The 13,985-nt window shown below is 35.6% G+C and overlaps 1 protein-coding gene across 1 annotated transcript; it reads left to right on the top strand.

Annotated features, from left to right (window-relative positions):
* Positions 1–250: 250 nt before the first annotated feature.
* Positions 251–13,707, top strand: LOC311091512 (ribosomal protein S6 kinase-related protein-like). The gene is made up of 12 exons (XM_084127473.1): positions 251–477; positions 1,194–1,433; positions 3,329–3,412; positions 3,533–3,601; positions 3,835–3,904; positions 7,256–7,363; positions 7,520–7,560; positions 7,790–7,817; positions 11,237–11,326; positions 11,488–11,576; positions 11,746–11,856; positions 12,747–13,707. The coding sequence occupies exons 1-12, from the start codon at positions 451–453 to the stop codon at positions 13,062–13,064; spliced, it is 1,275 nt and encodes a 424-aa protein (XP_083983599.1). The 5' UTR covers positions 251–450; the 3' UTR covers positions 13,065–13,707.
* Positions 13,708–13,985: the final 278 nt, after the last annotated feature.

Raw genomic sequence — 13,985 nt, 5'->3', positions numbered from 1 at the left:
AAGAATAATATACTAGAATAACATTATAGTCACATGTAGCTACCAGATTTTTATATAATTATTTTATCGTTCAGTACATTATTGCAAATACATTGATTTTCCACTGGACATTAGACCCCGCTAGAAAAAAGGTTACGTCAGTAAGTATGTGAGTTACGTAATCAATCGATCATGACGTTTCTGATGCATGATGAAGTGCATTGCTGTAACGTGATCATTGTTTATATGTTAATATTAATGAGTGGGCGGCGCTCCTAACGTACATGTGAATCAAAGGTTTGGACACCGACTAATGCGCTTATTAAAACAGCGTTATATTGTGTGGGAAAGAAAAGAAGATTTTATAACTAACTGACATGGGGTTCACGTTTAATTGACGGACTTCTGTGGGAAAATAGGTTTGTTTTTAGAGAATATCGCAAGTCGTTTATTTATTGTTTATAAAATGTGATGGGCGGCGACGGGAGTAAAAATAAGGTAAGAGAGTTTACTACTCACAACTCAAATCGATGAATAATAAAGTAGGCTAATAGTTTGTACAAAAATTCAGGGTGTACACAGTTACATCGGTCTGATTTAAATATTGATTGTGTGCAGTTTGCAGTTTCGTGGGTCTAAAATAGAGGCTAATATCAATTTCATGAGGCAAAAATGATATTCAAATTACATTGACACATGCGGCTCCTAGTGTTCTCACGTGTTATTCAATTAAATGTGTTTACTTTTATGAGAATGGTTTACAAGAGGTAACACCGGAGGATGTTGATAATAATGACATACACTCTTAAAATAACTACGCACAAATTACAGTAACATAACATTACACAATGATTCATAGATTATTAGTTCATTTAAAAAATAATAATAATAATTTTAAAAAAATCTATGTAGAAACGTAGAAAATAATGAAAACATAAACTTTCATTTGAGTATTGTCATACAATTTGGTCCAACAATTTATTTCACTGCAGAGTAGCCTATAAGAGTTTATCACATTCACTGCGATTTTGAAATGACACTTGATTTTATATTTTGCTATATAATGCACTGACATTTTAAATGTAGCCTGTCTTTTCAGGGCCATTGCATTGGTTTAAATACACACCAGCTACTGATCTGTTAAGCATTACATGTTATCATAAGTGTTTGTGATTTTGTACAGTTGTTTATCAGTGATGTCCTCTTCACTCCAGGCATCATCATCATCATCAGTGGTGAAGAGGAGATCCCTGTCATGTCATCAGGGCTTCCCGTCCCTCTCGGCTCCGCTTGTTCATCACAGCGCCCAGCACAGAGAATACCCCATCTCTGAGCAATCTCGGCCCTCAGACGCGAACCCCGAGGGGCCTCGTCTAGAGTGGACACTGCCGGGCTTTATTTCCATTTTCCTGCCAGAATTCCCGCACAGGTTTACTGGACACATGCATTTACAGGTAGTTATATGGCACTAGTTGGCACTAGTCATAAAATCCTTTAAAAATGTGACATAAATTACCCCAAAATGTTGCAAAATGTTGTTGTTCCAAACCCATATGACTATCTCTGTTCTGTAGTAGGCCTACACTGTAGAATTTTGAAGAATGAAAGTCCACAGATGAAACATTCATACAGGTTTGGAACGACATAAGGGTGATTAAATGATTACCATTTCAATTTTGTGTCAACTGTCTCTTGTTTAGCATACTTTTAAAAATAGTAGTTATTTCAGAAATAATATACAGTACTTTTAAAGGATAGACTTAAGAGAAAACTGAATATAATGCTTTGGACATGCTTTAATTGTTGATTGAAATAAATGAAATTGTATCACACTTCAAATTTATAGGAAATGCAATTAGTTGAACTTAAGAGTGTTTGAACTTGTTGAACTTGTGAGAGTGCTTTTTGACAAACTTAAATTCTTATAAAATCTTTATATTTAAATTTGTATTTACTTCTGTTGTCTTTGAAATATGGTTTAAGTGTACTTCCAAATGTACTGAAGAACATTCATGGTGAAATATTAGTCCTGTCAAATCGATTAATCGCTGATAATCACATCTAACATAAAAGTTTGTAAATACATAATTATGTATGTGTGTGTGTGTGTGTGTGTATATATATATATATATATATATATATATATATATATAACATAAACATAAAAGTTTGTGTGTGTGTATATATATGTATTTACAAACTTTTATGTTAGATGTGATTAATTGATTTGACAGCATTATAAAATATACTTTACATTTCTGTTGCAACTCGTATGTCATGTATTTAAATATATTTGTAAATAAAATATATAAAATATAAAATTTACATCTAAGTAATGGATAATGCCCAAATAAACCCTGACAATGTGATCAGGACCCCGACGTGAAGTGTTTTACTTGTGACTTCTCAGATACCCGGATGAGCGGTCATTATTATACAGCATAACTGACATCAGAATGTTGCAACTGACCAATCAGAATCAAGTATTTCAGAGAACCGTGTAATAATATCAAATAACACACTACAGTTAAAATTATAATCAAGTACTTGACATGTGCTTTAGTGTGGTAGTGAACACATCAAAATAAGTGAACTTCCTTAAAGCATAACAAAAGATTGTCAAAACATAATGATTTAAAATGTACTTTAAAGTTAAGCTTTTAATTCGACATAATTAAAAAGTGCATTTTTAAGTGTTTTCACAAAGTGTGTTTAGAAACATAATCATGAAAGTGTACTCTCTTTAAGTATACTTAAAGCTACACTGTGTAGGATTTACTCCCATCTAGCAGTGAAATTGTTTATGACTACCAACTGAATATTACTTTCTAGCCCCTCCCATTCTGAGGGCGTTTTAACTCCTACGGTGGCCGTATTAATACAAATCTGCCGGCAGTCGCGAGTAATCTCCCCCTCGCATTCGTCACGGTGCCACTGAGTGTAAAAACGCTAAAGGCGAAGCTTGAATTTCCAGGTATGTCCCTCTTTGGCTAATGTATTTTCAAGATGGAGGCGCAACATGACTGCTGCCATTCGAGCGACTCGCTCGTATGTATTCTAAATGGCAGATTCTACGCTTACGAGAATACTTGATTAGTTGGTAGAAGTAATTACACATTAATGAGCACATATCATTTTGATAGAACAAAGTGTTTTTTGCTAAGAATCAACTTAAAAAATTACACAGTGTAGCTTTAAGTGGCCTTTTATTTCATTAATATTATACTATCTTCAAGTGCAGTTGTCAAAAAATACTTTTAAGATTTACAATTTAGTGCTCTTCCTTTTCACATCAAATACTGTGATTTATTTTTTATTTTTTTTTTGTAACTAATGATTCTCTTCTCAGATTCTTGGTTTTATAGCTAAAGGTTCATTTGGTCCGATCCTGAAGGTGAAGGACCTGTCTAAAGATGAGACCTATGCTGTTAAGGTGATTTTTTTCATGTCTTGTTCTAAATTCTCTATCTTTCTATTTCATTTTTAAAAATGTGATGTGTTTGGTACACTGCGCCTTCTTCACTTCAGAATTTCTTGTGTCACTGTTGGTTAGGTTTTACCCAAGGCTGATGTTTTGAGACATGGAGTCCTCCAGCAGTCTAAAGAGGAGGTTATAATTCAAGTGAGTCACACTGTGCCGCAGCGCTCTGTGTCGGCTACGGCTCGCCTGATCTGGTTCTAACCGGGCCAGTGATACATGGACAACACTGACGTCCTCTCAGTCAATAGCCTATAAGCATGCGCATATTTCATACTTCAATTGTTTTGTTCATTCCATTAGAGTTTACTCTCATGTCCTCTCAGCGCCTGCACTCATGTCCATCTCATTTTGTGTTGTCAACTGTTACATTGTAGCGACAAGTCAGGCATCCTTTCCTCCTCAGTCTCCGGGACTGTTGGCAGAGCCAGAGCAATCTCTTCATCAGTGAGTCACACCACATACAATATTTCATTCTTCATTCTGCTTTCTAAAGACTTTTCAGAAATCATGGCATTAATAGCAATCATTTTACTCAACTGAAAAGAAATTAAAGAGGCTTTGTGTAGAATTCAGAAACTTTTGTTATTAGTGACACCGGTGGCTGTTAAGTGAACTGCAGCCAACAACTTCATCCAAAAATAAAAATTCTGTCATCATTTACTCACCCTCATTTTGTTCCAAACCTGTATGAGTTTCTTTCTTCTGTTGAACACAAAAGAAGATATTTTGAAGAATATGGGCAACCAAACCAGCCCAAGGCCCCATTGACTTCCATAGTAGAAAAACAAATACTATGGAAGTCAATGGAGCTCATCAACAGTTTGGTTACCCATATTCTTCAAAATATCTTATTTTGTGTTGAACAGAAGAAAGAAACTCATACAAGTTTGGAACAACATGAGGGTGAGTAAATGACAGAATGACAGAATTTTCATTTTTGGGTGAACTATCCAACAAAAACGACAGTGGTGAGAAAGCAGCAATTAAGCATCTGATCATAGCAATGATGTGGATATGTTTTCACCAGCTCTGCAATTCACCAACATCATGTCAACAGATGAGGTCATTCAAATTAGATATGATAGTCTGATTATAACGTAAATATCCGAGATAGACTAAAAGATCTGGCTTTGTGAGACTATAGTTTGAATTAATCCATTTTCTTTGCATGACACAATGACATTACAGTGAAGAATGGCTCTTTCTGCATTTTCCTGAACATTGTTTAAACATTCATTTCACGTGTCATTGAACGGAAGTGATGATCCCGGGAGCGCATAAATGTCTCATCCTTTTAATTTTTCCCAGCAAAAAAATGCCCTGAGTCCTTCACATAAAAATCTGTCTACAGGCTTTCATAGACAACCTAGGAAGTCTGGGAAGGTCTCGTTTTTTAAGTTTTGTTACTATCTGTTCACACATTGGCAATAAAAAAAGCCATTAACACATGAAAATTCCTACATATAGCCCCTTTAAGTGTTTTATTTGACCTTTCTACAACACATCTTTAGCTTGTTCACTAAGGGTCTTATGGATGCTATTCAAATACATTTGTATTAAATTTAAAATGTTTCTCTTCAGGTTTAACATCTATCTGTACTCTAATATATGAGATGTAAAAAGTATAAAATACATATTCATATTTATGCATATTTATATATAAAAAGTTAAAGCTGCAGTCCATAACTTTTTTGGGTTAAACATTTCATGGGACATATATATATTTACAGTGAGGAAAATAAGTATTTGAACACCCTGCTATTTTGCAAGTTCTCCCACTTAGAAATCATGGAGGGGTCTGAAATTGTCATCGTAGGTGCATGTCCACTGTGAGAGACATAATCTAAATAAAAAAAATCCAGAAATCACAATGTATGATTTTTTTACTTTTTATTTGTATGATACAGCTGCAAATAAGTATTTGAACACCTGAGAAAATCAATGTTAATATTTGGTACAGTAGCCTTTGTTGGCAATTACAGAGGTCAAATGTTTCCTGTAGTTTTTCACCAGGTTTGCACACACTGCAGGAGGGATTTTGGCCCACTCCTCCACACAGATCTTCTCTAGATCAGTCAGGTTTCTGGGCTGTCGCTGAGAAACACAGAGTTTGAGCTCCCTCCAAAGATTCTCTATTGGGTTTAGGTCTGGAGACTGGCTAGGCCACGCCAGAACCTTGATATGCTTCTTACAGAGCCACTCCTTGGTTATCCTGGCTGTGTGCTTCGGGTCATTGTCATGTTGGAAGACCCAGCCTCGACCCATCTTCAGTGCTCTAACTGAGGGAAGGAGGTTGTTCCCCAAAATCTCGCAATACATGGCCCCGGTCATCCTCTCCTTAATACAGTGCAGTCGCCCTGTCCCATGTGCAGAAAAACACCCCCAAAGCATGATGCTACCACCCCCATGCTTCACAGTAGGGATGGTGTTCTTGGGATGGTACTCATCATTCTTCTTCCTCCAAACACGTTTAGTGGAATTATGACCAAAAAGTTCTATTTTGGTCTCATCTGACCACATGACTTTCTCCCATGACTCCTCTGGATCATCCAAATGGTCATTGGCAAACTTAAGACGGGCCTTGACATGTGCTGGTTTAAGCAGGGGAACCTTCCGTGCCATGCATGATTTCAAACCATGACGTCTTAGTGTATTACCAACAGTAACCTTGGAAACGGTGGTCCCAGCTCTTTTCAGGTCATTGACCAGCTCCTCCCGTGTAGTTCTGGGCTGATTTCTCACCTTTCTTAGGATCATTGAGACCCCACGAGGTGAGATCTTGCATGGAGCCCCAGTCCGAGGGAGATTGACAGTCATGTTTAGCTTCTTCCATTTTCTAATGATTGCTCCAACAGTGGACCTTTTTTCACCAAGCTGCTTGGCAATTTCCCCGTAGCCCTTTCCAGCCTTGTGGAGGTGTACAATTTTGTCTCTAGTGTCTTTGGACAGCTCTTTGGTCTTGGCCATGTTAGTAGTTGGATTCTTACTGATTGTATGGGGTGGACAGGTGTCTTTATGCAGCTAACGACCTCAAACAGGTGCATCTAATTTAGGATAATAAATGGAATGGAGGTGGACATTTTAAAGGCAGACTAACAGGTCTTTGAGGGTCAGAATTCTAGCTGATAGACAGGTGTTTAAATACTTATTTGCAGCTGTATCATACAAATAAATAGTTAAAAAATCATACATTGTGATTTCTGGATTTTTTTTTTAGATTATGTCTCTCACAGTGGACATGCACCTACGATGACAATTTCAGACCCCTCCATGATTTCCAAGTGGGAGAACTTGCAAAATAGCAGGGTGTTCAAATACTTATTTTCCTCACTGTATATATACAACATATAGGCTATATATATATATATGTATTAGGAATCTATTTTATATGTAGAAAATAATTGGTTATGAATATGTCTTGAAAGATCTGCCCAATGCTCTACTTGATTGTATCTGATTTTGTCCTTTTCCATGTGATTTATCTGTTTCGTTCTATGTATTTTTGTTAAACCCTTTTGCCCCATGTTCTTCTCTCCACATCCGTTCACCAGCCAGGGCAAGCCAGGAGAATTAATCATTGTGTTTTGTCTTCTTCCTTTCCAAAGTCTCCCTCCGTGACCCTGTGACAGACTGAAATTATACTCAAAAATACTGCTCCAGTTCATACCATGCTTGAATGAAGTCCCTTTAGAGTTTGATCTATAATAGATGGCCTCAAGGTCAGGCCACTCAGTCTACTGTGACATTGTGTTTCTCATCTATTGTTTTCTCTCACTCCTGTGTGTTTGTCTTCAGTGTGTGATTACTGCAGCACTGGAGACCTGTATACTTACTGGACACTGAAGGGCCGGTTTGATGAGAGAGATGTTCGCGTGTTTGCTGCTGAATTGGGCTCTGCCTTGGGTGAGTGTTGTTAGATTTATAATGTATATGACACTTAACATGCTTTTAAATTGTATTTAAATAATCTAACATGTTTAGTCTTGAGTCTTTTTCACACACAGGTGTTGTATCAATGACAGTCAAAGTAATATGCTACCACACTTTTTTCCTTTCCAGGATTTTTGCATGACTTCGGAATAATACATAGGGATGTGAAGGTAATACAATATCGTACAGTACTTTTTTATTTAGTTTGACTGCTATGTTTATGTATTCTGGTTTCTGACAGAAAGTTGTCTCAAGTTGAACATCGAACATGAACAAGAATGTTTAGACATGACCACACTGTGTTTAAAAATATAAATAAATATAAATCAATTATTAAAGTTGATAAAAGTTTGTATTCGGCCCTATAAAATGCTCTTAAAAATGTTTTTTCTTAAACAGATGGAGAACATCCTTCTGACTGATAAAGGTAAAGCTGATCCAGACTGAAGCATTGTGGGAAACTTCAGTGACAGCCATGCACCACCGTATAATATGTGTACATTTGTACAATATTGTTGGTTATTGTTAAACATTTTCTGTCTACTAAATAGATAGATAGACATACATATAGACATAAAGATAGATAGATAGATAGATAGATAGATAGATAGATAGATAGATAGATAGATAGATAGATAGATAGATAGATAGATAGATAGATATAGATTCTAAGCAATTTAAAGAATCAAAATATGAGACAAAGTTGATTCCTGAATGAAAAAATAAAATAAATATTTAACTCAACTGTTGGGTTATTTTAACCCAACTGGAGTTTAACCCAATGCATTGGGTTAAAATAACCCACAGTTGGGAAGGTGCTATACCAATCCACAGTTGGGTTATTCGTTGGGTTATTTTTAACCCAACATTTTTAAGTGAGTAGATAGATAGATAGAGAGATCTATCTCGGTTCCATAGGTATAATAATTAATTGCATAATTTTCACATATAATAATAAATAATAATACATTTTATTTAAAGGCGCCTTTCTCGGCACTCAAGGACACCGTACAAAGATACATAATACACTCAAAAAAATGCTGGGTTGTTTCTGTAAACAAATTGTTGGGTTGATTGTGCTGGGTCAAAAAGTTGGGTTTTTTGGGGTACTGTAAACACATTATTGGGTTGCTCATGCTGGGTCAAATGAGTTGTAAGGGGGTCATTCGCAAATAAACCGCTGGTTGGGTTATTTTGACCCAGCAACTGGTTACTTTTTTCATTCTTTGCGGAACTTTCTGGATTCTTCACTTCTGACCTGACTCGAGGAGCACGCCACTCGGAGCAGGCAGTGTTTTATGGTAAGTTAATATGATGTTTACCTATATTTTTAATAAGTTGTGGTGGTAGCAGCAAGCTAATTTCACTGTTCAACATACAGTCTTTGATATGGAAGTGTGAGGGGTAACGTATTTATTCTGTGAAACATTAATTAACCACAGCTAGCCGGTTAGAATTTTTGACAATATGCCGCATCGTTAAATCCTTGAATTTAAACCAGCTATATCAGCAGCCTTTTTGAAATATGTAGTTTAAATTCTAAATTCATCATGTAATTATCGTAGGCCTATTCATTGTGGACGTTGTATTTAAAAGTGAGAAAAGCGTTTTGTATGAAATCCACACGCGCAGTTTCCCTCACAGGGCTCGCACGTAAAATCAGCGGGAAATGAGTCTTTAATGTAGGCTAGCTAGTGAGTTGTGAGTGAAAAGTCTGCTGGCGTAGTTTTAGAAATACTCGTCAGAAGAAATGACTGAGGTAAGTTCCAGCAGTCTGCGTGTGTCTTCTGTAATGTCTCGAACCATCGTTTCTGACAAAAAAAAAGGCTTTCAAGAGCTTGATATAGCCTAGTTTTTTTTTTTTTTAGTAAATGTATGACTTGCAATCTCCATCGACTGAGGAAAGGAGAAATAAATGGACAGGCGCCAGTTTTGAGAAGAAAAGTATACCCGTTTAGTTGAACGAATGATCGTCAATATTTAAAACTTAAAAAAATGTAAACTTACATGATAGCCTACCCTACCATAATGCATGTCATCTTTCATTTTATTGTGTGTAAGTTAACATCTAAACGAGGCGATCATCAGCGCTGCCAGTCAGGAGATTAACGAGCAGCTTTGTGGGTTTGTGAGTTTTAATGTTAAAGACACTTTCAACATTACAGTAATATTTTACTTTTAATAAAATAATGTTTTATTTTAATGCCTTAATGTTGATAATATTTGTCCAAATTACTATTTTATTACTATTACTATAATTCAGTTTGCAAATGCTAAATACACATTTTGTTTGTTTTTCACATTTGGTAATGTTTGCAATAATTTTAATTGCATATTCAATAATAAATTGATACTTCCACAAAAAAAGCTTAACTTGACATAGGTCAACATTTAACATAGGTCAGCTGAAACCAGGGATGCTTTCCTATAACTCCTGATGTACTCATTATTTAATAAGAAGAATGGCATCTATGCTAATGTTTGTCTTTCCGTTTACTGAAGTTTACTGAAGTCAGCCGGATCCAGGCCGTATCCAGATCAGAAGGTGGACCTGCGCCTGGACCCATCCATGACGCATCCCTGAAGGGCCAGCCTAATCAGCCCTGTGAAGGCCTCATCGACATGACTGATCCTCAACAAACTCGTCTCCATACCAGTGTGATGACTCCAACTTCCAACCAGATGAAACTGGATAAATATTCTGAATGTTCTTATTCAATCTGACCTCTGACCTGTAATGCTGCATGGATCATAATCATACACTGTTCGCTCGTTGGCCAGAGGAGAACTGAGCGACTGAGACTGGGTTCTCCCAAGGTTTTTTCTCCATTCTGTCACTGATGGAGTTTTGGTTCCTTGCCACTGTTGCCTTGGCTTTTGGCTTGCTAGTTGGGGACATTTAATATTCAACAATATTATTGATCTCCCTTACTTAAGGTGGATGATGATGCAATATTCTTCTAGAAACAAACTTTGTTGTATTATATTCATGTTACAGTATCACTATGAAGCTGCTTTGATACAATCTGTATTGTAAAAAGCGCTATATAAATAAAGATGACTTGACTTGTGTAATCAACAGGTGAGGACCAACATGGTTGAATATTTACAAAATGAGATGACTGGAGAATTGCTGCACATTCTGTGCCTCAGGGATGAAATGAGGGGGACATGTCAGACCTTTGACATTGATTAACATTTGTATTCGATAAAGAAAAGTATTAAAGAAATGTATAAAATAAAAAAAATGAGATTTAAATCATACAGTGGCCTCTCTGGTTTATTGTATTACAGAGATAATAATTATTTTACATTCATAATATAACAAATATTTGTTTCTAATTTTATTAAGGCAATGAGACAAGAAATAACCCAGCACATGAGTAAGACTTAACCCAGCAAGAGGGTTAATTTCACCCACTGGTTGGGTCAAATGAATGACCCAGAAATATGGGTTAAATGGTAAAACCCAGCACTTGGGTCAAACCAACCCAGCGCGTGTTCTGTCCAATAGTGACCCAGCCGTGTGGTTAAGGTTGGGTTATTTTTTAACCCAGCAGTTTTTAGAGTGTACATTAAAAACAGCACAGATTAAGAAAAATAGAGAATAAAACAATATTAAGAACAATTAAAAGAGGCAGAGCATGTTACAGTACATTAGATATGATAGGCAGTTTTAAACAGATGTGTTTTAAGTTGAATTTTAAAACACATCTGTTAATATAGCAAGAAAATGATCATATATGTCTTTTGTGTCTTTGGATTGTTTTAAGATGTCAATCTCAACTCTTTTATCTTTTAGTAAAGGGAATTCTGGAATAGAAATATTAACGCTGTCTCATTTAGGTCACATCCGCCTGACTGATTTTGGGCTGTCTCGCCGCCTTGAGCGTGGGGATAGAGCATTTACTATCTGTGGCACAATACAGTACATGGGTGAGGCTGGAATCTGAACTCCTTTTAAACAGGATAGGATTTCTTTAATAAGACTGTGTTTACCATCAAGTATATCTGGCAGTAACTAAAGACATGTATAGCTCAGCTGAGCTATTTCTCTAAAAATGGATATTTAATTACATTATCCGGTCATTAAACAGCTCCTGAAGTCCTGAGCGGGGGCCCGTACAGCCATGCTGCAGACTGGTGGTCTCTTGGTATTCTTATCTACGCTTTAGCCACTGGAGGGGTAAGACGTATCCAGAGGCCATATTTCAAGATGAGCATTATACTTGATGAATGTGTCACAAAAGTCACCTCTGGAAAAATGTGCAGATCTCAGTGATGATGTTTAGAAAGTGCTACAGGCTGCTTATTCAGACCGTCTGAGCCTTTTCTTTATTATTTTGATTTTTTAGTTTCCTTTGCCTGCGGAAGCAGACCATTGTAGTATGATGAACAGGGTCAGTGAGCATTCATACGACATGCCTGCAAACCTCAGTCCAGCTCTGGCCTTTCTGCTCATAGAGGTGATATCCATTATGATGATATACAGTATATGTTGCATTGTTATTTTTGATGTATAAGACATCAATTATATATATATATATATATATATATATATAGGTGAAACTTGAAAAAGTATAATATCGTGCAAAAGTTCATGTATTTCAGTAATTCAACTTAAAAGGTGAAACTAGTATATTATATATACTCATTACATGCAAAGTGAGATATTTCAAGCCTTTATTTGTTATAATTTTGATGATTATGGCTTACAGCTTATGCAAACCCTAAATTCAAAATCTCTGAAATTTTGAACATTTTCATAAGCTGTAAGCCATAATCATCAAAATTATAACAAATAAAGGCTTGAAATATCTCACTTTGCATGTAATGAGTATATATAATATATTAGTTTCACCTTTTAAGTTGAATTACTGAAATACATGAACTTTTGACATGAAAATACATTCAAATTTTTTGAGTTTCACCTGTATATATATATATATATATATATATATTGTATGTTTAATATACCTCAAAAAATATTTGTATTGATATTTTTATCAAGAAGTATAATTAATATCATCTGATTTTTATGGGCATAAATTTTTATGGGCATAAATAATATATATATATATATATATAATATGATATAATTTATGGGTAATTCATACTGAAAATGTATAATTAAAAAAAACACTTGCAGCATTTATATGAATTTCTTTGAATTTCTTTTCATTTTAATTCTACTTCCTTCAAATTTAAATTACAATTCTGTCTGCTACTTCAGATCAAATTCGGGAATTGAATTGGAAAATGCAGGGATCCTCAGATCAGTTCTGAATGGAGCACAACCCTGTTGTTTACGCACATACTCAAACCTAAAACACTCTGTGACTTTGTCCAAATGCAGCTTCTATGCAGGATCCCCACGCGTCGCTTACGGTGCCTGGAGCACTTCCAAAGCCAGAAGTTTTTCCACGGCATGTCCTTTGATTCCCAGCTGCTGCAGAAACGTCCCATCAAGCCAATCCTCGAGCTGAAGAATCACCCTGACCGATTCGAAAGGTCAATGCGAGGTTTATCATCAGATCTGCTTAAGAATTTTGAGTGTGACCTGCTGAACTCTCCGTCGACCCCTGTGGATTTGCTTCCTACCTTGATGAAGATTGAGGTAAATGAAGACACAGCTGGGACTGAAACAAAAGCAACAGGAACCAGTTCTCCATGAAAACATAAATGAACAAACTTTGCTTTCTCTGTAACATGTAACGTTTTGCCAAGGACAAGATAAAATGTCAGTATTTTTTGATAATTCACCCACATAAAGATGTGACTAGCCATTCATTAACAAGTATTATACTGAGTTGTTTTAGTCCTATTTAATAATCAGATTTCTTTTTATCTGAATTTGCAGAAAGTTTATTAGATTTTTGACCTCACTTTTGCCTATTTTTGCCTTTACTAATGAAGTATTTTTATAATAATAGAACTGTTGGGTTTTTTTCTTGACTAATTTTTACATTTATTTTATATATTTATACCGGTTACAGTGCTACCCTTTACAGGGACACCATAAGTGTGATAATCTGACTGTGATAAATTAAACTAACCCATGCATGCACATAATTATACTGTGATACTAATACTAAGTAACTTTTTAGACACAATATTGCCAGTTACTTTTTCTGCAAATAATAGTTCTGTAGCATAGAAGTAAAACTACGTGCAATATACACAGGTTATGTATGTATAATGAAATATCTTATGGAATACACAATATGTGAAATGTACAGTAATGCAAGTAGAATAGCAGAACTGTACAATGGAATGAACAGTGCAATACAATTCTATAATAAAGTAAATTGCAACACAATTTAGTATTAGTGCAGTTATTATGGTAAAAAGTAGCTGAATGATAGTAAACTAAATAGATTTTGGTTCACTGGCAGTTCTCAGTCATACTGTAAAGATCATTCTCAACATTAATCCCAAAAATAGAATTCGTTCATCATTTGATGTGGAGAACGAAAGTAGAACTTCATGTCATTGCAATTCAAAAGATAGAATGGTAAATGATATATCGGCGAATGAGACCTGGAGACATTTCTCCAACTTTGAGACTTTGGTGTGACCTATTTGTGAGCGCAAT

Source organism: Abramis brama (genome assembly GCF_963993115.1).
Source record: "Abramis brama genome assembly, chromosome: 10".
In the NCBI taxonomy this organism is placed as follows: Eukaryota; Metazoa; Chordata; class Actinopteri; order Cypriniformes; family Leuciscidae; genus Abramis; species Abramis brama.
Note: the sequence above shows the minus strand (reverse complement) of the source record. Positions and strands in the feature narration are given on the sequence as shown.

Excerpts from the sequence above, each read along its gene's own strand:
- LOC311091512 (XM_084127473.1), top strand. The coding sequence starts at position 451 with ATGGGCGGCGACGGGAGTAAAAATAAG. Across the intron at positions 3,905-7,255 it reads CCAGAGCAATCTCTTCATCA|TGTGTGATTACTGCAGCACT; the intron begins GTGAGTCACACC and ends GTTTGTCTTCAG. Across the intron at positions 7,364-7,519 it reads TGAATTGGGCTCTGCCTTGG|GATTTTTGCATGACTTCGGA; the intron begins GTGAGTGTTGTT and ends TTTCCTTTCCAG.